The sequence below is a fragment of the Ursus maritimus genome, unplaced genomic scaffold (genome assembly GCF_017311325.1).
Source record: "Ursus maritimus isolate PB19 unplaced genomic scaffold, ASM1731132v1 scaffold_34, whole genome shotgun sequence".
In the NCBI taxonomy this organism is placed as follows: Eukaryota; Metazoa; Chordata; class Mammalia; order Carnivora; family Ursidae; genus Ursus; species Ursus maritimus.
The window spans coordinates 28,511,045-28,538,512 of record NW_024426008.1 but is presented as its reverse complement, the minus strand read 5'-3'; the positions used below and the strand labels follow the sequence as shown (position 1 = coordinate 28,538,512).

At 60.9% G+C, this 27,468-nt stretch overlaps 1 protein-coding gene and 1 long non-coding RNA gene across 3 annotated transcripts; one reads left to right on the top strand and one right to left on the bottom strand.

Moving 5' to 3' along the window:
* Positions 1-6,593: 6,593 nt before the first annotated feature.
* Positions 6,594-9,510, bottom strand: LOC103663168. The gene is made up of 2 exons (XR_568677.2): positions 8,900-9,510; positions 6,594-7,271 (listed from the first exon to the last, which is right to left on the bottom strand). It is a non-coding gene; the product is annotated as an uncharacterized LOC103663168 (long non-coding RNA).
* A 77-nt stretch (positions 9,511-9,587) lies between these two features.
* On the top strand, positions 9,588-26,244 carry SUSD3 (sushi domain containing 3). 2 transcript variants are annotated; one of them, XM_040620370.1, is made up of 5 exons: positions 9,588-9,738; positions 19,973-20,161; positions 21,580-21,724; positions 22,277-22,438; positions 25,668-26,244. In XM_040620370.1, exons 1-5 carry the CDS (start codon positions 9,651-9,653, stop codon positions 25,861-25,863), a joined length of 780 nt encoding a protein of 259 aa, XP_040476304.1. In that variant the 5' UTR covers positions 9,588-9,650; the 3' UTR covers positions 25,864-26,244. The 2 variants fall into 2 exon arrangements, with proteins under 2 accessions (XP_040476304.1, XP_040476305.1); XM_040620371.1 differs by lacking the exon at positions 19,973-20,161 and having other exon boundaries at positions 9,607-9,738.
* The last annotated feature ends 1,224 nt before the right edge of the window (positions 26,245-27,468 follow it).

Sequence of the window (27,468 nt, the reverse complement as noted above, 5' to 3'; positions counted from 1 at the left end):
ACGGACGGAGACCCCGGCCCACGGCACCGCTGCAGCCTGCAGGATCCCCTCCCTCCGGCTCCATGTGCTCAGGCCTTCCGAGCCGTGCTGGCACCACTGGTAGGAGCATCGCAGACCAGCTCCCTCCTCCCTGGTTAGGGTGGGTCCCGATGGCCCCCAACCTTGGGTGGTGTGGGGGCCAGAGGGCCCAAACCAGGACTGGGGAACAGACCCTTCTCTGACTTCCCCTGAAGCAGCTGTGAGAATAAAGCTTGTGGAGTAGGGTTTCCTGCTCACCGCTGCCCGTCCCACCCCGCAGCCACCGTCTGTAGGGACCCGCCTGCGGCCTCCACAATGCCCTGCCCTGGCGCTCTCTCCCCGCCCGAATGCGGTGGCAGTATCCCTGAGAGGGACGACACTGTCCCCTCTCCTGCCAAGGCCGGCTGTGCCTGCTGTGCTGCGAGTTTCCAGCCCTGACGGGCTCCGCCTCCCTGTGCCTTGTCAAAATCCGGAGAAGCAAACGACACCCTAAAACACAACGTCTGCCCCCAAAGGGGCACCAGGAAACTGCTGCGTCCCGCAGCCCATTCACTTCAAGAAAGCAGCCCATTCACTTCAAAAAAAATGCTGGGGTTACTCCCAAGGACCCCCAATCCCCAGAGCAGGAAGTGCATGTGGTCCTCAGCCCAGAGCCCACAACATTCTCTCCTATGTCCTCCCAAAACCTTGCAGGAAGGGGCCATCATCCTCACCCACCCATAGCGGGTCCACGACAGCTCAGCATGGGAGGGCTTGCCTCCGGTGGGTTCCCGGGAGCTCGGAGCGGGGGGCCATGTCAAGTAAGGTTCTCTCAGTAGCAGATCTTGCTACACTGGTTGAATGCAAGGAATTTATTTGGGAGGCCACCTAGGAAAACTAGTGGGTGGAGAATAAGATGGAGAAGGGAAATAAGCCAACACAGGTGTCTTAGGTTGGATGATCCCCCCCCCCCCGAGATCCATGTCCACCTGAAACCACAAAATGTGACGTTACTGCAATAAGGTCTTTGCAGATGTAGCTAGTTAAAATAAGGATGGAGCGGACCTTAACCCCATAACTGGGTCCATATCAGAAGAGGAGAGGACATTTGGGGACGGCCACGTGACAGCCCGGCAGCAGCAGGACGCAGCTGGACGTGGTGGAGATCTGGAGATGGCAGAGCGAGCAGGGGCGGAAGGCGCCCTCCCCCGTGCCTGCAGAGGGAGTGTGGCCCTGCCCACACCTTGACCCCAGGGTCCCGGCCTCGAGAACTGAGAGATGATACATTTCTACTGTTTTAAGTGTTGTTGGCAACTTCGTGGCGGTCTGTACAACAGGTCCAGCAAACCAGCGATTACTTTGTGCCAGGAAAGGCTTGACAGCAGGACCGGCTGTGGAGTCGGGAACTGGACAAGTGTGGGGCGCGTGACGGAAGGTGCCTCGACGTCCCCCAAGAGCTTCTCGGTAGAAATAGGGACGACGAAGGCTCCTCCGTGAACAGCGCAGGGGAAGTGAAGGTGGCAGAGACCTGCTGAACCGCGCTCCCAGGTGGAGCGCAAAGGAGACATGGTAAGGGACGAACTTGGATGTTTAGCTGAGGACATTTCCAAGCGAAGCTGCTTGTGGTGAAACCTGGGGTGCGGGGGACAAGTAGGGCAGGGGCTGTTGGGCAAAAGGGAAACTGCCCAGATTGTTAAATTAGGAAATACATCCCAGAGTTGCGGTCTGAAGAGACCCGGAAGGTGCTGTGGGAACACCGGTTGCTGGAGAGATTGGGGGTGCCACCCTCTCAGCCCAGCGTGGGGACAGAAGTGGGGCCCCCAGGCGAGGCTCTCGTCTGGTGGCGTGAACCCCAGCAGGGTGCCCAGGGCCCCAGAGAGCAGGGCCGTGGCCACGTGCCCAGAGGACGGAGCATCGGGCCACGAAGGACTCTTCTCAGGCCCTGAGGTCTCTGCTGCCTGCTCCACGGGCCTCAGACTTGCTCCCCAGCAACTCCCTCCGCGCATTTTCCCTCTCCCTTTAGGAGTGGCTTAGGACTGATGGGGAGGATCGATTCTGAACACAAGGCCAAAGTGACTGGTGGGTTGAATAGCGTCCCCCCAGAGGCCATGTCCACCTGAAACGTCAGACTGTGACATAGCTTGGAAATAAGATCTTTGTGGCTGTAGCTACGAGGAGGTCCCTGCAGGAAGAGGGAGAGGGTGCACAGAGCTGAAAGGCAGAGGCAGACATGGCAGCAGCGCAGGCCTCGGACGGGGAACAGCGAGCGCGCTCCTGCATCCTAAGCCCCCTGGTCTGTGCACTTAGCTGCGGTGGCCTCAGGACATGGACGCAGGGCGTGTGTGGAGCCACTCTGGTCTGGAGGTAACTGGAGCGTGGCCTCTGCGTCCCTCCTGGCCGAGCCCCAGGGACACAGCGGGGCTGACGGCCGCCGTGGTCAGGAGCAGCCTGTGCCACGGGGAGTGCCGGTGTCTCATGCAGGGGCGCCAAGGGGCGGGACCGGGCTGGCACCAGGCGACTGTGGAGGGGCGAGTGAGGCAGGACGGCTTCAATAGCACGGGGCCCGTTGGTGCTTGAGTATCGGTTACTTTTCCCAGAAAGTGGGAGAGGGAGGGGGGAGCCCTGCTGGGCGAGGAGAACGCCTGCTGTTCTGACCTTTGCCCAGGGACCTCGCGTAGACACGGTTGGGGAGCGTCGTGTCCTTGTCTCAGAGTGACCCTGTGTGATGCTGGTAGTGCGTGGCTGTTCCTGTGGCACTGGAGAGCCCCCGTGGCACAGCTCCCTCGCGGCAGGGGGACCGTCACCTCAGGGCCATCCTGCCCCAGGGGCCAGCAAGCCAGGGCACACCGCACCAGGGGGGCCACCAGGAGGGGTCGGGCAGGGGGCAGAGGGAGAGGGGAGCATGGCAAGAGCTGTTCCTGTGGTTTCCGTGGGAAGTAGCCGGCAACCATGGTGAGTAGGCCGAGGGCTGGCGGTTTGAGTAATTCGGTGGGCCCTGGGGCTTGCGGCTAGTCGTCCGGTGCCCAGCCTGGGGTGGTGAGGGCAGGTGGATGCCACCCCCGCCCCTAGTGCGAGGACATGGGTGTGGTTCTGCACGGGCTGGTGTGCAGGGGACCAGCCCCAGGGCGTCCTTCACCATCTCCAGGCAGTGGTGAGACCTGGGGGGTGGAGGGGGTCCCTCCAAGTTCACTGTCACAGCTTCAGAGCACAGAAAATGAAAGACCATCATCAGGAGGGGCCTCAGGGGAAGCCTCGGGCGTTGCGGGGCTTGGCTGAGGAGGCAGGTGGGCCCGGGTGGCATCTGCCCAAAGCACCCCAGCAGCACCAGGGTCTGAGCTCAAGGTTGCCGATGCCAGATGCCAGGGTTGTTGATGATCTGGGCCAGAGCTCTGGTTCAGGGCCACAGAGATGAACCAGTGTGGTCCCTGTACTCCAGGTAGAATCTGCTTGTGGTCTCCCCAGCCCAGGTCAGTAGGGAGGCCTTCCTGGAGGTGGTGGCACCCGTGCTGAGTAAGAAAGCACCAGCAGAGCCACAGTGCTGGGTAGGATGGGAGGAAAGTCAATTTTACGGAGGGCTGTGGACCCGGGAGATCACAGAGCCTGGCAGTAAGAGCAGCCCCAGGTGGCACTCCACGATAGGACGGGAAGACAGGGGAGACAGGGAGGGCTGAGCAGGGGCTGGTCAGCCTCATCATCCCTTTGAGTCTGGCTTGCAGAGGTGGTGGCTGCCCTCTGGAGGACCTGGAAGCGTCCAGCCCTCTGAAGTCTGCAGCAGCGTGCGCCCCACGAAGGAGCACCGTGCTCAGTTGAGCAGGTTGTCCACTGTACAGGGGCCCCAGTGAGCATGTAGCTACACTGAGATCCAGCCCGTGCTCACCATCAGGGCCTGGCCCTGCCTGAGCCTCACAGAGGAGCCGGGAACAAGGTGGTCTCCAGGGGTCTCGGGAGCGTGGGGGTGCAGGGGACGAGGGAGAAAAGAGTGCAGCAAACCCGGGATGGCCACGCGAGCTTGGACCCACCCAGGCTGAGAAGGAAAGTCCATGTGCCGCATCGGCAGGGCTGCGGGCGTGCCCCCAGTGGCCTGGTCAAGCAGAGACCCGGTCTCTGCTCTCGGGCTTTACACACACGCACCTAGACGGCGTCACGACAGCCTGTGGCTAGACTGACAGAGTGCACATTCCCGTGAATAGTCTAGAAGTATGGGGAAGCTCCCGGGACACGACGTGACCTGCGTCCCCTCCAGCACTGACCCCATGCTCGGTGCCCCTGGGTCTCCTGTGTGTGCACCTGCTTGTGCATGTGGGTTCCAGCAGACCTCCGCGGGCTCACACCCACCTGTGGGTTCTGAATCTGATACTACTGGCTGCTTTGGGGCAGGCTGCTGGCGTGCAGGTGCCTGGCAGATACACAAGGAGAGTTTGGGACAAGCTGGCCCAGTGCCCAGGCCCCCACGTGGCTCTCAAATTTGCTGAGGGTCGTAGCACTGAAAGGTGAGGTCTGTCTCCGCTCCTTGAACCCGAGCTCCACAGCTGCTTGATGAACAGAGTAAAACAGAGGTGAGCTTCCACGCCCAGGTTCGGAGAAAGGGGCAACGTGCACTTCTGTCTTCTGGGACAGGCGCTCCTGGAAGCCAGCTCAGGCTGCCGTGCGCAGAGGCGTGGGAGCCCGGGGGCGAGCCCTCTGCAGATGGGTCTGGACAGCAGCCTCGGGAGCAGAAATGACTGTGGCTGTTGTAAGCTGTATCCACTGTGCCTCAGGGTCCAGCAGCCCCGGTGCACGTGCGCCCAGGCTTGGCTGCAGCGACTGGCCCAGGGACAAATGAGCACATGGCCCAGTGCGTCTCTGGGTGGCGGCAGCGGGATGCTGGCAGGGCAGGACCCTGACCTGGGACCTGGAACCACAAGGGCATTTCTTAGAAGTCCTCACCATCGCCCCTGGGCTGACGCTGGATTTCTGTCTCTTGTAGCCGACTAGGGCAGCCCCTTAGCAAACTGTAAGGCTCACAGGCCTGAGCCTCAGTCTCCCACCCATAAAATGAAGACAGCCACGTGCTCGAGATGGTCACCGGAAAGCATGGCTGTGGGCACAGGGAGTAAGGGGGTGAGAGCAGGTGCACAGCCCCTTCCACCCTGCTGTCCAGCAGACCTTCTCTGGCGATGACACGGAGCCCCTCCTGCCAGCCCTGACTGTGGGCCTCGCTGGACATGCTCAGAGGCACCGCACAGCTTGTCTGCTCTTCAGCCCAGGTAGGAGGACTGCTAGCACACCCATTATGTAGGTGGGCAAACAGAGGCACAGAGAGCCGGAGAGTCGGTCCCTGGCCACTGGGCCTTTCACGAAGGTCTGGGATGAGCTGTGCCGCTAGGGGCAGACCCTTCCCTCCAGGCTCCAGTGTCCCCATCTGTGAAACAGCCCTCCCAGCATCTGCTCAGGACCAGGGCTCTCTGGCCTGTCCATTTGCATGGCCTTGGCCAGACTCTCAGGTCTCATGAGAGGCTGCTCTATAGGGGGCCCCAGAAATGCCTCCCCGGGCCTGGGCCTCTGACGCGCCTGCAGGAGAGCTCCGAGCGTTGGCAGGCTTGGTTTGGGGGAGGTGGGGACCAGACTGGAGGCCAGAGAGGGCGGGGCTCACCCAAGGCCACCCACCTGGCGACAAGGGGGCCCAGTGGGGGTCGCTGGGCACTGGGCCTGTGCTGGGAGGCCAGCTGGGAGCATGGGCGGCAGGCTCTCACTTCTCTGGTGACTGGGGACTCACTGGGCAGGTGCAGGCCTCAAAGAAGCTTAGCCGGCTCATGAGCGCTAAGCCTCTGGATTGTCCTTGACCCTCCTGTGCACCCGCTACAGCCCGGCTTGCCTGGGAGCGCTGGGGGCTGGGAAGACAAGCCTCGCCCCCCGGCAGGGCCGGAACCCTCTCATCGTGGTGTGTGGCCCTGGACAGGACAGTCCCCTTCTGCCTCAGGTTCCCTTCCTGCAAACAAGGGTTCTCCCGCATCTTTTCACGGTGGAATCCAGACTGTCCTGTCATTTATAGGTGCCTTACCTTAAACGTTTTACTGGTTTCCTCTTTTCTAATTAGAGAATGGATTCACGCTAATTGCAGGGACTTCACACGGCGCAAAGAAGAGTCAAGAGGCAGGAAACAGTGACCTGCGGCCCAGAGATGGGGACGGAGGAGCTGTGGGGGGCAGCCTGTCAGGCCGTGTCCCTCCCGTGCCCACTGTGTCCCGGCTCCTGGGCAGGCCTGGCGTGCAGGAGGGGCTGGCGGGACCTAGTCCGTGAATCCACCTGCTTTCGTCCCCGTCACTGTGAACCTGTGGGTGGCAGCTCAACATCACCTGGGGGGACCCACCCCTCCCCCTCCTGAGAGCCCAGGCTAGCTGGCGTGTGCATGCCGCCGGCCAGGGAGGACAGCTAGGCACTCAGAGCCGGGCCTTGGCAGGCAGCGGGCTCCAGGCAGGGGCTCACCTGCAGAAGGGGACCAGGCTGCCGCCTTCCCGTGGGGCAGCTGGAGAACCAGTGTGCACGGAGGGCACCATTGTGGGGAAAGTTCTCCCCACACATTCACCTCATTGGAGCTACAAGCTCAGGCTACTTTATTGAAAATTGCTTTTAATTAAAAAAAACAAAAAAAAACCCACGAGGCCATATTGCTTCCCGAACTCCCGCCATCTTGCGATGGAACTTTCTCGACTTGGGCCATTGTGAAAGGTTTTTAGGATGGAAATCTCATGCTTCTATTGAGTAGAAGCAAAAAAAAATCAGGAGTATTTAAAGAAAAACAGAAAAGCATTTAGCCTTTCTACAGTTATTATGCGATTTGAGGGAAACACACCAATAACCACCCCTGCCCCCCACCAGGCTTATGCACAGTCCCCCGTGCCCCAGGCCACCAGGGCCCATGGACACATCAGTCAACCCGGGGCAGCCCTTCGGGTCCCCCAGGGTAGACCCTCACCATCCCTTTGGCATTTTTGGCAGCATGCGTGTTGGCCCATTTTACAGAGCAGGACACTGAGACCCAGAACCTCTCCCCTCCCCGGTTCCTTTCCACAAGGTCATTCATTCAACAAATGTTCTAGCATACTGTCTGCTCCCAGCTGTAAACTGAGACGGGGAGCAGGTAGTAGGGTGGGGCCAGACCCCCAACCGCAGAGAGGCCAAGGCTTCAATCAGATCTTCAGGCGCCTGTGCTGGGCTCTTCTTTCCTCTTCAACAGCTGCCCACAAGTTCCTTCCCAGTCTCGTCCACTGGCACAGGGGGAGGCCTTGTCCTCTCTATTTTAGACACAGTACAGGCTTTGAGGTCACACACACACACAGAGAACAGCTTTGTAGGGGCAGGTAAACAGGGAGGGCTTCCTGGAGGAGGAGGCCACCCGAGGGCAAAGAGACACAAGCCAGGCATAGTCCAGGCCCTGCTCCCAGTCCGGGCCGGGACATGGAGAGGCTGGGGCCCTGGGCAGCTGGGAGAGTCAGGGGCAGGTGGGGAGGGGAGTAAGTGCGAGCACTTGTGGGGCCTGTGTGGCCTCCTCTGTGGCACACCTCCATCATTGGTCGTGTCACAGCCTCCGTGGCCTCAGGAGGGTGGCACAACCTTCTCTGTCCCTCAGATGAGAACATTAAGGCCCACAGCATGGGGGGAGACCGTCAGAGCCACGGTCCCTGCCCCAGATGGGGGGATGAGGTGTCAGGGCAGGGGGGTGGCCCAGGCAGTCGGTCATCTGAGGTGGGCCAAGTGCCTTCCCTCCCGGGCCTCAGTTTCCCTTCGTGCACACAGTTGTGGGCTCTCCAAGAGGCCCCAGAAACAGTGGACGTGGCAGCTCAGTTCATTCTTCATATCAGCTATGGACCCACCCCGAAAACCAACCCCAGTGTCTCCTGCTGCTTCTGGAGATGGCTTTGGTGGCAAGTGGGTGTTCTGAGCCGTGACGAGGGACATGGCTTCCCCCAGGATGTGGCAGACGTCCTCGGCCACCCCTAGCTGTCTAACGGTACAGAAGGAGGCCAGGACCATGTGCTTGAACACCCAGAACACGCAACCAAGCCACACACCAAGAAAAATGTCTGTCCCCGACCTTGATACCATCTGTTACAGGCTGAACTGCACCCACCCCACCTCCAAAATTCAAGTGCTGAAGTCCTAACCCCCAGCACCCCAGAACATGCTGTGTTTGGAGACAGCATCTTTCTCCAGGTAACCAAGTTACAGTGAGGTCAAAAAAGCTGACACTAATCTGGTAAGACTAGTGTCCCTATAAAAGAGGGTAAAGTTGGGCACAGAGACAGAAACATACAAAGGGAGAGCCAGCCGCGTGAAGTCTGGAACGGTGCTGCCACAAGCCAAGGAACTGTGGGAAGCGGAGAGAGGCCTGCAACAGATCCTTCCTAGCGCCCGTGGGGGCGTGGGTCTGCTGACACCTAATCTTAGACTTCGGGCCCCCAGAACCCCAAAAGCACATTGCTGTTGTCCTAAGGCACTCAGCCTGTGGCCCCTTGTTACAGCAGCCCCAGAAAACATACACACTCTAAGTGGCCAGGCCCCATTCAGCATTTTGGGCTCCTGGAGGCCATCCCGCCTCCCCTCCCAGCCCTGTGTACAAACCCTGGAGATGGGCTGGGGGGCATTTGGAAGGGAATTCCGGGGCTCCAGTCCCCTAGCATGGTCTGTGGACTCACCTGGCTTCCTGATGTGGCAAATGGAAAACACCTGCTTGGTCAAGGGAATCGAAGAAACTCATCATGTGTGGTGCACAGGTCAGAAGGGGGGACTAGAGATGGGGCAAAAGCAACTCCCACCCAGCAGAGGGGCAGGCCCCTCACATATTCTACTGGACTAGGACAGCAGAGGTGGGGAGGGGCTGCTCTGCTGGAAGGCTACTCTGTGGTCCCAGAAGAACACTCACCTCTTTGCTGCGACCTGCCAGGCCCTCCAGAGCCAGTGCTGTCCACCTGGGCCACCTTCCCAGACTTTCTGAGCCGGCCACCGGACTTTTGGCTGTTCCTCAAGCTTCCAAAACCTCAGGACCTTTGCATCTGCTGTTCTTTCTGCTAAGGAAGCCTCCCCTTGCTCTGCAGGGCTACAGCTCCGGTGTCAATGGTAGGAGAGCCCCCTGGGCCGTTGCCAGGGCTGGGGGCTCTGCCTGGGCTGGGCGAGGTCAGAGGGAGAGGAAGGGGCGGGCCGCAGTTCCAGCTCCGAACCCAGCAGGTACCATGAACCAAGGAGTTGAGCCGGAGGGAGCGAGCCAGGAGAGGGCAGTACCCCTGGGGTGTGTAGGTGCGGGCACAGCAGAGCCCAGGGGTCTGAATCTGCCCCTGGCACCTGGGGTTCCTCAGCGCAGACCTGCAACATCGACCCCTAGCTCAAGGGCCTGGCCCACGGTGACCCAGGCGGGGTCACCATGTGCCGCTCACGGAGGACACCTGGCCTGGGGGACCGGGGTGTTCGCAGGGGCGGGAGCCGAGGGCAAAGCCCGTGCAAGGCGGTGGAGCGAGACTTCCTGCACTGCCAGCTTGGCCCCTTGGGGGTTGGGGCTCCCGCGGGACCGGCCCCGCCCCCAGACCCACGGGGCGGGGCCCCTGGAGGGCGTGTCCAGGGCTGCCCCGCCCTTCGTGCTCGGGCCCCGCAGTCCCCGCAGAGCGCCGCGGAGCGCAGGGATGCCCCGGGCGGCCGCGACCCCTCGCCGCAGGGCGAAGCCCGGGCAGCGCGCGGGGGACGCGGAGCCCTCCCCGGGAAACCGCACAGGTGAGCGCCGGGGCTGCGGGCCACGAGCGGGGCTCTGCACCCATTTCACGGACAGGGAAGCCGAGAGGCGGGCGGCACGGAGGAGGCGGGGAGACGGTGCGCACAGCTGGGAGAAGGGGCGCACAGCCGGTTCCGGGACGGCCCCCAGCCGGACACCCGCCCTAGAACTAGCCTCCCCGACCCTCTCCGCCGTCTCAGCCGGCGCCCCAGCAGAGCCGAAGCCCGGCTGCAGGCGGTTCGAAACCAGGCGGCGGCGCCCAGCCGCCCACCCGCCCAGGTGCGCGCCCTCTCCCCGTGCGGCGCCGGCTCGGTGCAGGGGAAGTCGGTGCGGCGGACGTGGGGAAGGGGCCTCGCTTTGCGGAGAGGTGCTCCTGGCTGGCCCCCCACCCCCACTTCACAAGTGGGGAAACAGCCTGGAGGGGGAACGCCTGCCCGCGGTCCCGGGGCTGCCGGGCCGGGATGAGCTCCGGGGTCCGGGGCGAGGGAGGGCTGGCAGTTAGTTTACTTGGTGATTGATTTCGAGAGTGTTTTGATGAGGGCTTACCGTCGTGCTTCGGCTGGGCTGTAGGAAACTCCTCCGGAGCCCCCGGTTGGAAAGCCGGCTTTGCTGCGTGAACGCGTCTAAAGCCTAACCCTTGTAGAGGCAGAACCACGTGCCCCAGAGCCTCACTTTGGTGGCCGCTGCCCCTCCGCCTTGAGCCGGCGGGTCTCTGCACACCTGTGCCCCAGGCCAGGTGCAGGATAGGACCTGGAGGAGCAGGCCGGCCCGGTCACACCCCTTGGGTGCAGCCGTTCAGCCTTCAGCAATGACACCTGCCACGCTGGGGGGCACTGGCGGGCAGTTCTTTCTCACTTGGGGAAACTGAGGCCCAAGGGGGTACGTTGCCAGCAGAGCGGACGTGCTCAGCTTTGGGAAGCAGGAGCTGAGACCTGCCCCTGGCTGGGTGAGGTGGGTTTGTTTTCTTTGACTCCCTCCCACCCCACCCCTCCCGAGTTTGGTGCTTTGCTGCTTTTCCTGAGGACCCTGTGGCTTTGTTGCAGCACTGCCTGGGGAGGTGGGTGTTGACCAAGAGCTGAAGGACTTGCACAAGCTGAGCCTAGGATGGGGACTGGGAGGTCCTGATGTGTTAGCAGACAAAAGACTGCTGAGAACTCAGCGTGGGGAGGGTTCTCAGGGGCCAGTCCCTGCCCTCTGGCCAGCCCTGATGGGCCCCACCCCTGCTTCTGGTCCACTACCGCTCAACCTCCCACACGGAGCCCTTTCCCAGCATGTGGGCTTGGACGCCCCATCTGACCCGGGGTGTGTCTCTCTGCCTCTGGCCTCAGTTTCCCCATGTGCTACGTGGTGGGCACTGTATACCTGCCCCCAGGCTTGTGGGCTGGCCAGGCGGAGTCGGGGCGCCTGTGCACCCACCCTGGCCATGGTGGCTCTGCTCCTGGGTAACAAGTTCATCCAGACTCCACCACTCCCCTGCCCCGTGGCCCTGGTCTTTTGAGCTGTGAAATGGGGGCCCTCTTGTCCCTGTGGGGTTGTGAAGGGATGCGTGTGTGGGTCTTTGGGAGACACTTCGGCAGTCCCTAAAGCAGAGCATGGAGGGTGTTTTCCCTGGAGTCATAGAACGGACGCGTTACTCTGCTCTCCTGAGAGTGGGTGTTGAAGTCCAGCTGCGTCCTGGGGTCCACGTTCTTCCCCCATCGCCCATGTGTGGCTGGTGAAGAGCAGGGGCTTAAATGTTTGTTGAGTGGCTGACTGGGTGCCCAGCCCACCCCAGAGGCCACCCTTCCACTGCCCACAGGCCCCCGCCGGCTCTGGCCCTCGTCCCAGGGCAGCTCTAGCAACTCCCTGACGGGGGAGATTGTGCACGCACGCAGCCCTGCAGGAGGGACACAGGGTGCCGGCAGCTGGAGGTGACCCCCATGCCAACCTTCTGGAAGTCCTTGAGGGAGGCGCCTGGGAAGAGGGCAGCAGGAGGACCCAGGATGGCGAGGGCGTGCCCTGGGCGTCACTCCTACAGCCCTGCAGCACAGCGGACCTGCGCTTGCTCCTTCACAGAGGAGAAACTGAGGCCCGGGGGAGCCGTGGGAATCCAGATTGGCCTGTGTTCCCCCGAGGCCAGCTTGGCCTCCTGCCAGGTGCGGGCAGAGCCTCGATGTTCTCCCCTGAGACGTTTGGGCGGCACACTCCTCCTGGGTCAGAATCAGCCTGGTTCTGTTCTGGAACACACTGTTTATTCCACTGGTGTGAGCTGACCTGCCAGCCTCCAGGGGAGTGCCTGGGTGACCCGGTCTCCACGGTGGCCATGGTCCACCCTCCATGGGGAAAGGAGCTGTGCTCCGAGAGCGAGTGTCTTGCCCGAGGACACACAGCCAGGGCTGTAGGCCTCCCACATGAGGCTGTTCCTCCTGCTGGGGTCCTGGAGTCCCACCCTCCACAGAACACCTGTATGCGCGCAGGTCACCCTTTTAAACTCTCCTCCTCGGGTTTCCCTTTCCATTTGGGGGAAACAGACTCAGAGCAAGAAGCAACCCCCCAGTGGCGCAAAGACCCAGGCCCAGGGTGGGCTGTCCCTGTGGCCTGCCTCCCCCATCTCCAGTGTTCCTCTGGCAGAAGTGGGAGAGGTAACTTATTTACCTGGGCCCCCGTGGGTGAGGTCAGGGTTTGAGGGCAGCGTGGTCTCCAGGAAGGAGGAGGGGAGGGGCGGGCCTGTGGTCCAAGGTTCCAGATAAAAGATTAACAAGCGAGGCTTGCTCCTTACCCTGCTGGCCACACGGGCTGGGCTGGGGAAGCGCCTGAGTCAGGCTCTGCTCCCCTCAGTGTGAGAGGAGAGAGGAGATGTGGGCCTTGGAGAGCGGGTCTGCCCCTCACTGACCCGGGAGCCCACAGGGTTTAGTTGGGTTTGTGTCTTCTTTGCATCAAACCCATTCACTGTGTTTTTTCTCTTTTAGGGTGTATTTGGGCATAACAAAAAAGAGACAGAGGTGTTATAAAGGACCTGAGAAAAATGCAGCAAAGGCTGAGGGGTTTGCTGGGGTGCAGCGTCCAGTGTCTGGGTGGGTCACAGGTGGGAGGGCCGTCCAGGGGCCCCTGGGTGTGTGTGAGGGTTTTCAGCAGGGACGGGAGAAGATGGGATTTGCCTCTTAGACATCAAGGGTGGGGCTGTTGGAAGGCCAGTGACGGGGGTCTGGGGGTCTCCAGGCTGGGGAGGGGTCAGTGAGGGGTGTGAGCAGAGGCTGAGTTTGCAGTGTGTAGGGGCACGGCCGCTGCAGCCAGCTGGCCCAGCCGCCGAGCCTTGGTGACTCCTGAGGACAGCTCTGGGAGGGCGTCTTGGGCAGGTGTGTCCGAACCCCCAGTAGTGCTTTGGCACCGTCGCACCTCCCTGCCCTGTCCTGGCTGTGTGTCACCAGTCCTGCGAAAGGCTTGTGGGGACCCTGCCAGTGGACAGCTGGGGCCTTGGGTGGACACTGTGGACCTCAGCTTCCTCATCTGGAAAATGGGCTCATCCTGGGGAAGGGATGCAGGAGACCCCGTAGGAGCCTGGGTGGGGGAGGGTGGCAGACAGAGGTGTCTGGGGTACCACGGACCGGAGGGTCAGAATGAGGCGTGAAGCCCCCTCCCAGGGGAGAGTGTTTCTGAGCTCTGGGCACGGCTCTAAGGTTTCCATGGGTTGGTCCTCCTGTTCTCATGACCCTGGGGCGCCATCGCCCCGTTTTGCAGAGGGGCCATGGAGTCTGCGCGAGGACCTGAGTCTGGGAGGTGGTGGAGCAGAGTCTGAGCCAGGGGAGAGGGCCCGAGGTTTGGGGGCTGGGGGACACCTCCCGCTCGTGTGCCTCCTGTCCAGGCTCTGGCATTTCGGGGGCCTGAGCTCCCAGCCTGGCCTCCTCTGCAGGGGGGCTGTGGGCAGGGCTGCTCGCCCTCCCCTCACACACCAGGATTATTTCCTCAGGCCTGTGTTTTCAAGTGTTCAAGCTGCACGCTTGTGCTGGCGGTGCGGCTCCCTGCCTCTGATGGGAATGAGCCCCCCTCCACCTCTGCCGGGACTTGCAGAGTCTGAGCCCACGGGCTGGGAGGGGCCAGGACTGCATTGCAGCCCCCACCCTGAGTCTCTCAGAGCCTTGCTGCGTGCTCACTGGGTGAGCCCCACATCCTTCTTCCTGTCTTGCGTTGGGGGTTCTCCGCGGAGGGTCTGCAGGTCAGCACCGCCCCTCCCCCGCCTCGGATGCCGCCTCACTGTCCCACCTGCATGGCTCTGAGCACTTGGGGAGGACCACTGCCGGCCGGTGAAACCGAGGCTGGGCACCGGAACTGGCGGCAGCCCAGGATGTGACTGTTGACCGTGGGCCCTCCCCCCACCCCACGCACACGCCAGGGCGCGCTGTGTCCAAGATGGCAGTGATGGTTTCCCTGCTGGGGCTGCGCCCCCCGCCCGGCCCCCTGCTGCACCCACAGGTGGGTCACAGGCCCAGAGCGGCAGAGTGGGAGGAGTGTGGGGGGGGGGGGGGGGGGGGGGGAGCTGCAGAGCTGGCTTGCTGCCAGCTTCCTGGGCTGGTGGTGTAGGCAGGCCATGCCCAAGGGGTAGGGGTCTGGGCTGGGCTCTGGGGGGGCAGACTGTGCCACCCGGTTACGGGCAGCAGTGACGCTTGCTGGGGACTCTCCCTGGGTCTCAGTGTCTGGCACACACCCGCAGAGTTGAAGGGATTTGTTACCACGCCTTCCAGCTTGACCCTCCCCGTGGACCTCTCACCAGTGGCTCCGTCCTGGCTCCCGCCACTTGTGTCCAACCCGGGGGCACCTGGCCTTCTTGAGAAAGTTCAAGCTGTACAGACCTTGCTCCGGGGCTGGCGCTGGTGCTGGTGCGAGAGCAGGTGTGGGGGCTGGGCAGACCGCTGTGAGCACCCCCAGGGCTCAGCCCCCTCCCCTCCCCCTGGGCCCTGCTGGGCAGTGCAGAAGGAAGCCGCTCAGCCCCAAAGAATGCAGAAGTGATAGCTCTAAATCGGGGACTGGGAAGTGCTGGCTGCCTGGTGAGCCTGCGGAGGGGCCACGTGGCCGGCCTGTGGCTGCCCTGCACTATCTACCCGGTTCCAAAGCGCCCTGCCCGGAAGGACGGCATGAGCCCCGGTCCACGGATCCTGGGGGGGGGGGGCGGCTGATGTGGGGCATCCTTCCACTCATGCGTGAATGTGTGGCCGAGCTTGGTCACTTCCGGGCTGACTCTGGAGTCAGACTGTGTGTCACACGGGTACCCCCAGGCCAGCGAGCGGAAGCGGGACGCGTCCAGGTCAGGGCACAGGGCGGGCGCTGTGCCCATGCCCTTCCACCCCCCGCCCACCCTGATGGGCTCGTCTTTTTAATGTTGACCGGGCTAACAGGCCAAAAACGACCTCACATTTTAAGTTTGCATTTCTTTGATTGACAGAAGTATTTCCCTGAAACCATTTGGAGCTTTACTGAGATATAACTCATATGCCATATGATTCACTCATTTGAAGTTACATTTAACGCGTGCAGCTTGGTGGCGCGTGGTGCATTACGGATCTGTGCAGCCGTCGCCGCGGTCCGCGGTGGAACATTTTCATCACCCCAAAAGGGAGCCGTGCGCGTAGCGGTCTCTTCCCGCCCCTGGCTAGTCCACTTTCCGTCGAGGATTGGCCTCTTCCCGGCGGTTCCTAGAAATGCAGTCAGACCACGTGAGGTTCCGTGGCCGGCTCGGCCCCACGGTGGGTCTGCGCCTCTCTCCTCTGATACTCCGTGTGTGGCTTGTACCTCATGCCATTCTCCGTTCATCAGTTGGCAGACATGAGGACGCTCTGGGAACGTGTGTGTACAAGTGCGTGCATGTGTTTCCATCTCGGTTCTGGAGCTGGCGGGGCGTTGCTGCCTCACGCGCTGACTCTCCCCGCCAGGGCCGCGCGCGAGCCTCCGGGTTCTCCGGCTCCCGGGTCCACAGGTCCCCCTCTGTCTCACGTACAGGCGCTTGTGGATGTGAAGCCATAGCCCTGATCTGATTAGCGCTTTCCTCAAGGCCAACGATGCTGACCGTCTTTTTGTGGCCCCTCGGTAAACCTTTAGAGAAATGTCCATCCAGATCTTTGCCCATTTTGGTTCCCTTTAAGCATCTGCCTTCAGCTCAGGGCCGGGTCCTGGGATCCAGTCCCGCATCGGGCTCCCTGCTGTGCGGGGAGTCGGCTTCTCATTCCCACTGCTGCTCCCCCTGCTTGTGCGCTCTGTCTTGCTCACTCTCTCTCTCTGACAAATAAATAAAATATTTAAAAATAATAATTTGTTTTCATTCTTAATACAAGTCCCTTAGCAGAGGTGTGATTGGCAAATGTTCTCTCCTGCTCTGTGGCTTGTCTTTTTACTTTCTCGGGCGTGTCCTTTGAAGCACAAACATTTTTAATTTCGATCAAGTCCCATGTATCTATTTTTTGCTTTTGTTGTTTGTCTTTTGGTGTCATATCTGAGAAATCGTTGCCTGATCCAAGGTCAGGAAGATGTATCCCTCTGCTTTCTTCTAAGAGTTAGCTCTTATATTTAGGTCTGTGATTCGCGTCACGTTAGTTTTCATGGACGGTGTGAGCAGAGGGCCAGCTCGACTTAGCACATGGGTGTTGTCGTCCCCACACCGTTGCTGGAGCACTGTTCTCGTCCCCACCGAATCGTCCCGGCACGCTTGTCGAAACTCACTTCACTGTAAATATGGGTTTATTTCTGGACTCTCCGTTCTGCTCCATTGGCCTCAACGTCTGTCCCTTTGTCACCGTAGTTTTGTGGCAAGTTTTGAAATAGGAAAGTCTGAGTCCTCCAACTTTGTTCTTTTTCAAGATAGTTTTTGTGTGGGCTCCTAGGTCTTCTGCAAGTCCTTATGAATTTTGGGACCAGCCTGTCAGTTTCTGGAAGGACAGCAGCTGGGACTCCGGGAGAGGCCATGTTGCGCGTGCAGATGAGTGGAGGCAAGCTTCCGTCCCCACGGGGCCCGTCCCCCGGTCCGCAGGCGCGGGCGGCTGTCCCTTCATTCAGGAACTTCATTTCTGCCAGCAATGTCTTAGAGTTTTCATGGTTTAGGTTTTGCCGTTCTTTCGTTCAGTTTATCCTACGTAAGTACACGGGATTGCTGTCCTCGTGTCGCTTCTAGGCTGTTCACGGCTGCTGTGCTGAATAGGACGGATTTCCGCGTGTCGGTCTTGTCTCCTGCGGCCCAGTGGGACCTGCTTATTAGTTTCTGTAGGTTTTTACTAGATTCCTGGGGATTCTTCTAGACCCAGGATCATGTCATTGGATGGAGAAGTTTTGCTTCTTCCTTTCTGATGTGAATGCCTTTTATTTCATTGTTTTAACTGATTGCCCTGCCCCTGGTTTTGAGACATTTTGTTTTTCTTTTCTGATTGACCCTTGCTTTTCTGTTGTAACTTTGGACACTGTTGTTGGTAGGTAAGTATGGTCTCTGAGGGACAGACACCCCCTGCTCTGCTGCTGCGTTACTTCCGGGCCCTCCCCGCAGCCAGATCGGTGTCCTTGCGGGAAAGTGGGGATGAGGACTCCTCGCCACTGTCCTCTGGGATGCTTACGAGTGCTGCACCAGGCCAGGGGGGAGGGCCCTTCTCGACCGGAACATTCTATCGGAGCCGCATTGCTGGTGGTGGTAGTGATGTTGGTGATGGACACCCGCACGCGGGGAGGCCCAGCCCTGTCCAGCCTTGCAGTGCCTCAGTTTCCACATCTGTGAGGGAGTGATGGACTGCCCTGCTCACGGGAGTGAGGCACCCATTAGGTGCCCAGCACATCCAAGCTGATCCGGGAGTCAGCCCCCCACCAAGTGCACAAAGCATAAGGCCCCCGGCTCACATTCTCCCCCACATTGCAGCCTGTGGGCTCCCCCCCGCCCAGGTTCTCGGTGGGGCCGAGCACTTGCAGCCTGGCAGAGCCCAGCCGGACGCCATCCCTCACGGTCACTGCACACAGCCAGTGCTCGGGCAGCCACGGCTCCTGCTGTTTTCCTGGCAGGGGGCGGCCTGGCTCTGCCCCACACGGGCCGATGCTCAGGGCATGGCCTCCTTCGCAGCCTCGCACTCACAGCGTGGCAAGGGGTGGCCTGACCTCCCCCTGCACGGGGCTGGTTGTGCACAGACGTGTGATGCACCATCCGGGGCGTGCTCTGCCCCCACAGCCTGTGTGAAGAAGGGCTCCGTGGGGGGCGCTCCAGCTCCCTGCAGATGTCCTGCGTATAGATTTTAAAAGCAGGGCCCACTGGGTTTGCTGGTGAATCGGCCGTGGATTGAGAGAAGGAGTCGGGGAGGGCTCCAAGTTTTGGGGCTGGAGCGAGTGAAGGAAGGAGGCCTGGTGCTAACGTCAGTGTGAACACGGGGAAGGCCACGTGAGAGCAGGCTGGGGAGTGCGGGAGCTTGGTGGGTCATCATGTCTCGCGCCCCCCCCCCGGGCATTGTCCTGAACAGAGAAGCTGAACACAAGGGGCACGTGGCTGGGGGCGTGTGTGTGTGCGCACTGTCTGTGTCTGCACACGTGTGTGTGGAGAAGCTGGCCTGGAGCCACCTTGCCTGGTTCCGAATCCCTGCTCTGTGACCTTGGGAAGTGACTTAGCCCCTGTGCCTCAGTTTGCTGACCTGTCAGGTGGGGAGAATGGCGGCTCCCCAGGAAGGTGCTGTGCGGATCGATGCGTTAATGCGGGTAAGGTGTGGGTCCAGCGTCCGGCACGCAGTAAGCTCCGGGAAGCGCCCGCCGTGGTCATTGTGGTTATTTGTACAAGTGCTGTGATTGCTGCTGCATTCAGACGGTCTCTGCACCCTCATGCAGGACAGCGTGGTGGCGTTTGTCGTCGGGACGTGCCTGGATTCCCTGCCCTGGTCCCACAGCAGGGAGCATGGGTGGTTTCCAACCCCCACTCTTCTGCACACTCGGGGGTGAACATCCTGGTGTAGGAATCCTGGCTGCAGACTCGTAATCTTTCCTTTGGCTAAATTCTCGGATGATACAGGACACAAGGCTCTTCACATCATTTTCCCAGACTCGTCCAGGGAGGGTTGGACCCGCACCCGCCAGCCGAGTCCCAGAGTGGGCGGGCGTTCCCAGCCTCAGGACCTTCGCCCCAGGTTTTTTCCCTTCCTTTTTGCCAGCCTGGGGGGAGGGAGACCAGCTCTCCCCACCACTGTGAGGGTTAGCGTCCTTTCCTGCCGCTCGGCTCCTTGCATTTCTTCTTCTTTTTTTTTTTTTTTTTTAAAGATTTTATTTATTTATTTGACAGAGAGAGGCAGCCAGCGAGAGAGGGAACACAAGCAGGGGGAGTGGGAGAGGAAGAAACAGGCTCATAGTGGAAGAGCCTGATGTGGGGCTCGATCCCATAATGCTGGGATCACGCCCCGAACCGAAGGCAGACGCTTAAGGACTGCGCCACCCAGGCACCCCTCCTTGCGTTTCTTCTGTGACGGGCTGCTTCCCACGTCCACCGCTCCTGCTCGCGGGGGTGTGCCGCGTGTGTGCGATCTCACACGGCTTGAACCTTTGTCCTCTGTTCCCCAAGTATCTTTTCCTAACTGTTTCTGCATTACGGGGAGCAACGGAAGTTTTCCTGTTTACTCCTCACGCGGTCGCGCTGCCCACGTCTCCCTCCTTGCTTTCTGGACTCTGCCTCCGGAGCAACGCCGAGCTGCTAACAATGTGCCGTTGACCCTCGAACAACACAGGGGTCAGGGGCGCGACCCCCACGCATTTGAGATTCAGGTGTAAGTTCGGACTCCCCAAAACCTTTACCACCGCTGCTCCTGGTGACCGGAGCCCCCCGATCACATCAACAGTGGCTGGACACGTAGCTCGTGTGTGCGACGTGCTACGTACCGTGTTCTCACAAGAAAGGGGGCACATGTCGTTGGGAAGGTCGCAAGTAAGGGACATACGAGGTCAGTTCTGTCCTGTAAAAAGTCCAGCATCAGTGGACCCCAGCAGTTCAAACCGTGTTTGTTCAAGGGTCACCTGAGTTAGCTTTTATGGTCTTCTGACACAAACTTATGTTTTCAACACCGTGGTCCTCAGAACCTCTAGAGTTTGCTTGATGTGGGGATCGGCTCCGTGTTCATCCCTGGGCCATCGGCCGGATGGCCGCCACGCCCGGTGTTCTGGGCCGTGGGACCCTCTCCAGAGTGTCATGTGGCTGGCAGGGCTCCTGCCCGCTCTCCACCCACCAGGGTGGGATCCTCACGCCATCTCTCCTCTTTTCTTCCCTAGGTGTGTGCACACGCGTGCAGCCACCCCCGCGGGGCACCCTCCAAGTCCTCCGTGGCAACGGCACTTCTGTGGGGACCGTCATCATGTTCCACTGCCCCTCAGGCCACCAGATGGTCGGGTCCGGCCTCCTCACCTGTGCCTGGAAGGGTAGCGTTGCTGACTGGTCTTCAGTGACCCCTGTGTGCAAATGTGAGGCCCGCTCCCCCCCGAGCTGCCCCCGGCTCAGCACCTGCAGCGGGTGGGGGGCTGCTGATCCACGGAGGGGGTGCAGTGCATAGGGGGTCACTGCTGGGTCCTGATCCTGGTGCTGGCAGCTGGACAGCCCCCACGGGGCTTCATGTCTGCATGTGCGCTCAAGGCCCAGCAGCCTGGACCCTGGCTCTGCCACTGACGTGGCCTGTCACCTCCGAGAGGTCACTTGTGCCCTCTGTCATCTTTGAAGCAGGCAGCTCCGTTTGTTCGTTCATCCATTCTTTCATGCACACACGTGGCAGATCTTACTAGGAGGATGCCACGGATTGTATGTGCCACGGATCCTAGAACTGGGGACACTGGTGCTCCCAGCCCTGGGCTCCCAGCTGGGGGGAAGAGACGGCTTTCTAGCTTTCGAGTTGTATTTCACACAGGGTGTTAATAATACCCAGCACAGCATTTCCCGAAGTGCAGTCACTGTTGTGTTGATGTGTGTGTGCTTTGAAGACGGGCTGGAGTCATAGGCTGCAGTACTTCTCAGAGCCTTTAAGATGCTCATGTGCCGGATGAACCTCTGAGAAGGAGGGTGCCAGTCAGGATCAGACTCCAGGAGACAGAAAACACAAGACAATGGGTTCACCGAGCTGGAGCTTCCTCTTGCCTGGGGCCCTCGGGAAGGGCATCTTGTATGGATCCCCCTGTGGGGGACCCAGGCCACTGTGGGCTGTGGCTGGGGGCAGGGCCCAGGATGGCAGCACCTGTTCTGGCCAGGCAGGACAAGGAAGCTGCAGGGGAGGCCAGGAGAGGTCCGCAGTGTGGGTGGTCCTGTTCAGCTAGGGCAGGGGATGGGGACAGGGGTGTGAGCAGTGTCCGCGAGGGGGGAGGGTGTGCAGTGTTGCTCAGACTAAGACCCCGGGCCTTGTTTTCCCAGAACACCCTTTAGAATCGGATAGAACCACTTCTCGGCACGTAGCTGAGGTCCCACGGCTGGTAACTGGCAAGGGCCCTTTGACCCCGAACACAGCCATTTTTCTTGCTTTTGAGCCCTTCAGCAAAGTGACCTGAGACGGTCTCTAGACCCCGGGGGTTGTGCCGCTTAGGACCTTGCAGAAGCAGGCTGTGGGCTGTGTGCGGGCATGTGGGGCCCAGGCTGCAGTGTGTGGGAACCAGGGGACCGCCATGGACCTCGCTGTCGGAGCTGTTTCCAGCATGCCATTGTGAACTCCTACACACCCTCCAAAACCCTGCCCACACACCGCGTCCTTAGACGGCAGTGTTCCCCGACAGCCCCACCCGACAACAGTGTGCACAGAACTTGGCCCCAGCCACCAGCACCTCCCTGCCTCCCCCGTGAACGGAGCTTGCTGAGGTCCTCAGCAAACCCCACGCAGGAGGTGGCCTTGTCTCCCCTGCAGCCGTGCCGCCGTACGAGACCTTCGGCTTCAAGGTGGCTGTGATCGCCTCCATCGTCAGCTGCGCCATCATCCTGCTCATGTCCATGGCCTTCCTCACCTGCTGCCTCATGCGGTGTATGAAGAGGAGTGAGCAGCCATCCGACAGGTATGCTGGCCCCGCGGCCTCCCGCCCCCACTGCTGCCAGAGCCCGAGGACAGAGGGCTCTTCACAGGTACCTGCCGTCCGTGCCCGGGCCTCCTGCGGGCGTGCCGGGACGCCGGGGCTGCCCTGGCCACGCAGGGAGCCAAGCTACTGAGCGCTGCCCCACAGCAGCGGGGGTGCAGCATCCCGTGGCTCCCGGAGCCTCGCGGCCGTGGAAGGTCTTGCCTAATGGGCCGCGCGCATGCGGCCAGTGTGGTTCTCCCGCAGTCTGGGCCCGCTCGTGGCTTGCGCCCCGCCGTGCTGGGCGAGCAGGGCTGACCGGCGATGGCGCGTTTTCGCGGTGGCTGGAGGCTGACCCACCACCACTTTCCTTTTTCACGGTAATGTAGCATTTCCCATGTGTTTTTCCTTATAAAGTATTTACAGCATGCAAGCTGCCATCTTCACCCTCTGTAAGTGTGCGATTCGAGGCTCGGTGTCAAGCTTCCCGCCGCAGCGGTAGGGCCACCTCGCGGGTTTTGCTGTCCTGAGCGTCCTTCCCCCATCTCTCCCCAGGGCGACCCAGCTGTGGCTCCAGCTGAGAGCCGGGGACTTGGAGACGGTGCCCCCCGCCTACCTCGGCCTCAAGGGTGTGAACAACAGCAACAGCGGCAGCCGCGGCGGTGGGGAGCCCGGGGGCCGCCCTGGCCAGGCGCATGACAACTACAGTTTCACCACGTGCGCATGGGGGCGGCGAGGGGGGTGCCGGGGCGAGGGCGGGGGCCCGGCGCGGTCAGGACACCGCCACCCCACTGGCTGCCCAGGCTCACCTGGGCCTCCACTCCCAGCCTGCGCCCGCGGCCGGCGGTCCTTCTAGCCCTGGGTCTGCACCCCGCATCTGAGTCCTGCAGAGATGTGAGCTCCCTTCCCGAGGACCCAGCAGGGCTCCCTGTCTCTCCCTGTCCGGTCTCTCACGCTTCCTGCTTGTGTGCACACGCTTTCTGAAGCGTTACAAGGACATTCTCTTCTGCCCCTTTCTCTGACTCAGGGAGGCCAGTTGAGGCTGCACGTGGGCTGCAGAGACAACGCCTCCCGATGTCGCTAGCTTTGAGCATGTGCCCTGTGACCCTGATGACAAACGGCACTGGCGGCTGGGGTCTCTGGGCGCTGTAAATGGGACGGCCGTCTGTCTTCGGCGGCATTGCCTTTCGTGGGCTCTGGGCCTGTGGTCCCACAGAGACGGCGTCCTGGCCGCCAGGCTTCCTCACGGTCACACTCGGGCTGCGTCTCTGCGAGGTGCGCCGTGGTGGCGTGGGTGCCAGTCACAGACGCGGGTCGGGCTGGCGCCCTGCGGGCATGCAGACTGGGGTCTCTGTGAGGGGCCGCTCTGCTGCCCCCACGACCTCTGACCTGTGGCCTCAGGGTCCAGGGACGTTCCAGCCAGAACCAGTTACTGTCCTGGGCTGACAGAACGGGGATTTCTGATTCTGCTGTGATTCTGCCACTCCTGTTTGAGGAATGGGATGAACTCTTTTTTTTTTAAATTCCCATTCTTTTTGTTTTTGTTTTTTGGATGTTGCTCTGAACTCTTTCCTAAAACGTTATTTTGGGGAAATGTCTCGAATACACAGAAGCAGAGGGAACAGTGTAATGGGCCTCCTGCCCCACTGGCCATGCTCGTGGTCTCTGTCCCCTGGCTCCAACCCTTCCTTGGTGGGAGCCGCGCCACGCCCAATTCCTGCCTGCTTTCGGCACGCTCCTCCCCTCCCCACGTGATGCTGCGGGCCACCCGCTGCTCCCTCTGCTGCCGCCCGGGCCTGCTGCTCCTCCCAGCAGGTGGTGGAGGGCAGCGCTCAGGAACAGGGCCTCCTGCCCTTTCCCTCTGCCCGTCCCCACCCGATGGCCATGCCGCATGATGGCCGCTTGGCCCTCGGTGTTCTCACTCCAACGGCGAGGGTCCTGGCAGTGCCTGGGCTGGGCTGGGGCGGGGGGTACAGTGAGTGCGGGTCATCACCGTTCATCCTGCCCTTGTCACTGAGGCTCTCGAGGCGGGGCCGTGCGTGGGCTTGGCGAGGCTGTCTGGTCCCGTGTCTGCGTGCCACGTGCTGGGCCTGTGGGAAGGAATTTATTTCCTGTCCCCTCCCTGGAACTCCAGATGCGGGTCAGGTCACGCACTAGGCATACACCGCAGTGGCCCGGCAGAAACGCTGCCTCACGCCCTTTCCACCGCCGCGTCCACCGCCACACCACGCTGTGTCGTCCTGGCGGTCTGAGGCCCCCGGAGCTTCACCCCAAGTGCTCCATTCACTGCACTCGGGTTTGGGTGAATGTTTGCTTATGCAGAGTGGTTTTTCTTTTCCAAGATGACATTTGGGGCCACCCTCGGAATGGACTAGTGGGGCCAATGGTCTGCGTATTTTTATTTCCACGTTCTTTCTCCAGGAACACCAGTGGAGCCACTTTCCCAGCAGCGGCCCTGTCTCCGAGTGTCCTCATTTGTCCGCTTGCTTGCTCAGCCAGTGCCAGCTTCCCGCTCACCGGCATCTCCTCTGTTAACACTGAGGAAGAGCGTCTCCCATGCCCTTGGTGCCGCTTGCATTGCTGGCTTTATTGTGGGTTCCTCTGCTGCGTGTCCGGCTGGTGACTGGTCAGTCCTGGGAGCTCTGTGTGCCTGCAGAGTGGAACCTCACCCGTCCGCTGCAAGTGCCTTCCTTCTTGGCCCAGCCGTGTTGCAGGGCCGTGGCTAATGCATCCCCTTCTTGGACAGCCAGTTCCCCTCGGCAGGTTTCAGAGTTTTTTGGTCACCCCCGCCCAGTGGCGCTATCCTGGTTACAGACCTGTGACGGACTGTCCTGTGTCCCAGCTGGGGAGCGTACCAGTGGAGTGGGGCAGGAATGGCTGCCTCTCAGATGTGCCCTCCTAGGCAAGACCCAGGTGCTCCGCGGCTCCCACTGTGCACCGGGCGGTAAAAGTTGTCTCTAGGAGGCAGGGTGTGCCCTTGACCTTGCTGCTGCTTCCTGGATGCTTCCCGGCACTCCCACCGGCCAGACGCTCTTCTAACCTGGGAGGGGGGCAGTGTTTTCATCCCATCTTAAGAAGCCTGTGCAGAATCACACACAACTAAGTGTAAAGCTGGGTTTGAACTAAAGTTGTCTAGCTCCAAAGTCCATAGACTCACCTGCTAAGCAGTCTTTTCTCTCCACTAATTCATTCATTCATTCACTTAACTCATCAGACTAACAGATAACTTCTTAATTTCTACTATTTCCTAGAGCTTTTCTGAGAATTAGGTGTGGATGGGAGCAGAGATCCGGGGGGGAGGGCTTCCCGGAGGAGGTGATGTCTGTTGTGAACAGATTGGGAGAGCCTGCATTGCAGGGGGCGGGGGAGGGAGGAAAGAGACAGCATCTTAAGGGGGGGCACAGCCTGCAGAGAGCAGCAGCCATTGTACGCAGGAGAGGGGCCCAGTGTGTGGGGGCAGGGTCTGATCAGCCTGCAGAATGGGTTCCTTTGTGGGTTGGGGGTGGGGTCCACAAGGGAACTGAAGATACAGACGGGGGACAATCTGGTCCCAGACCACCAGAGGACAGCCTGACGGGAGCAAGGGTGTCTCCCTAGACATTCCTGGGACCCCTGTGTCCCTTCTCTGCCCCAGAGCAACCTGGCCAGGTGAGGAAGTCTGGCCCCTGGGGTTTATGCACACTCTGAGCCCCCTTCCTCAGCACCACCCCAAGAAGCCCCTTCCCATCCTTGGAAGGTGGGCATGCTGCTTCTTGGAGCACATACCTCTTAGGCATGAGGGTTCTGAGGCCCACGCAGGGACACCAGTGGAGGGACTTCCTCAGGCTCAGGGCGGTTCTGAGCCTGCCCCAAGCCCACGGAAGTCCAGGCCCCAGGGGCCCGTCATGGGGGCAGGGTTACACCGGGTCCCCACTGTTCCCCCAAGCCTTGCCTCTTCTTCCTGCAGGGATCTGGGTGAGGGCACCAGAGAGCTGGCTGGCGTGGCCCGCAGCGTGGACAAGGACCCCTGGACCACCAGTTGTCCTGCGGGCTCACCCCGTGCCCAGGCGATGGTGCACACAGCAGACCTGGGGCACGCCCCGCCTGCCTCCTGGCCCACCACAGGAATGTCCAGGCAGCACATGGCCTATGTCCCAGGGTGACTGAGTCAGAGTCCGGAGCCTGCCCACCACCCAGCCACCTACATCTCGACTGTGTCCGGCTTGCGATGGGTCAGTGAAATCAGCTTCTGGGTTTAGGGATCCGTCAAGGAGCTGAGCTGGGGACTCCAGAGGGGTGTCCTGTCCCAGGGGAGCCCAGCTGGAGCAGCTTTTATATATAGGCGTCCTTGAAGCCACACTGGGGTTCTGGAACCAGATGCAGCCCCCCCAGGTGGCTCCTTTAAAGCGACTGGGGGACGTTTTAATAGGCAAATCTCGTTTTGTGTGGTAGAGACAGCAGAGCCCCAGCTGGGGCATCTGCTCTCTGCAGAGTAGCCACGAGGGGAGAGGGGTGTGAAATAAACAATTCTAACACTGGAAAAACAAAGGTAAAAATCGCTGTCTCAATTTTCAATCTCTCTGTAACAGAATGTTAGGCAGGTTTTGTTCAAGGTGTAAAACAACTCCCTTATCACTCCCACTCAGGGCTTCAGGCTTGCAGGGCTCCTCTGGGCTGTGCGGTCAGCTGGTGACTGGCATCGGGCCACGTGGAGGCCGGCCGGCTCACACGTCCAGGTGCTGCAGCTGTCGGCAGAGACCTCGCCGGTGGTGGCCGTCTCGAGTGGCCTGGGGCTCCCTGCACTCCGGTGGCTGGTGTCCGTGACGGGAGTCTGGCCTTCCAGGGGCCTGGGAAGTCATGCCAGGTCAGGGCTTCTGCATTCCACCTAACGAGGGGGGCAGCTGGGCTCCACTTCTGCGTGGGAGGAGGACCAGGCAGGGGTGGACACCTTCAAAGCCATCCCGGTCCCCCTAACCCACAGCTGCCCAACCCCAACTTGTCAGAGCAGTTCAGCGAGGAGCTGTCCGTGTCTCTTACCCGCAGCCCCTCTCCCCGAGGTAACGGACATCGTGTCGCAGCAGATGTCTGAGGGTCCTTCCTCTTTAAGGCTGAGCCCACTGCGTATATATGCCACGTTTACATGTTCTTCCATCTGCTGCTGGGCATTGGCTTCTACCTCTTGGCTGCTGTGAACACGGGTGTGCAGACCTCTGTGAGACCCCACTTTCAATTACTGTGTGTATACAGAAGGCTATTTTCAAATGTAGAAATCAGGGATCAGCATGCCCTCTCAGCTCAGCCTCCAACTGTGGGCTCTGGCTACCTGGCTTGTGTGACCCTGCCGTCACCCGCTGACTGCACTGCTGGTGGTGAGCTCCCCAGTGCTCAGCGGGGAGCGGGTGAGCGTCCCTAAGACCACCATGGCCCAAGTATTCACTTTGCACGATGGTGGGTGCGAGAGTGGGCGAGCAGGGAGGACACTGCGCCCCCAGCCAGGAGAGGAACATGGGGTCAGCCCTTTGACCCACAGGAGCCGAGACCACCTGCTGCTCCCGGGGTGGGGCCAGGGCTGGTAGACCCCAGACCCTCTGCGTACTTCCACCAGCTCACCTGAAGGTCATATCCAGAGGCACGGGTCCATACGCACTGGGTAGGGGCCTTTGGGAGTGAATCCCTGCCCCTGGGAGGCCTGGCCTGGCAAGGGACTCTGACTCTTTGAGCCTCAGTTTCCCCGCCCATCCCATAGCTGGAGTGATGTGAAGGTGGAA

What these genes read in the sequence shown, in the direction of transcription:
- SUSD3 (XM_040620370.1), top strand. Translation starts at nt 9,651, where the DNA reads ATGCCCCGGGCGGCCGCGACCCCTCGCCGCAGGGCGAAGCCCGGGCAG. An exon ending in AGTGACCCCTGTGTGCAAAT is followed by an intron (nt 20,162 to 21,579) that starts GTGAGGCCCGCT and finishes TCTCCCCTGCAG; the next exon opens with CCGTGCCGCCGTACGAGACC. An exon ending in AGTGAGCAGCCATCCGACAG is followed by an intron (nt 21,725 to 22,276) that starts GTATGCTGGCCC and finishes ATCTCTCCCCAG; the next exon opens with GGCGACCCAGCTGTGGCTCC.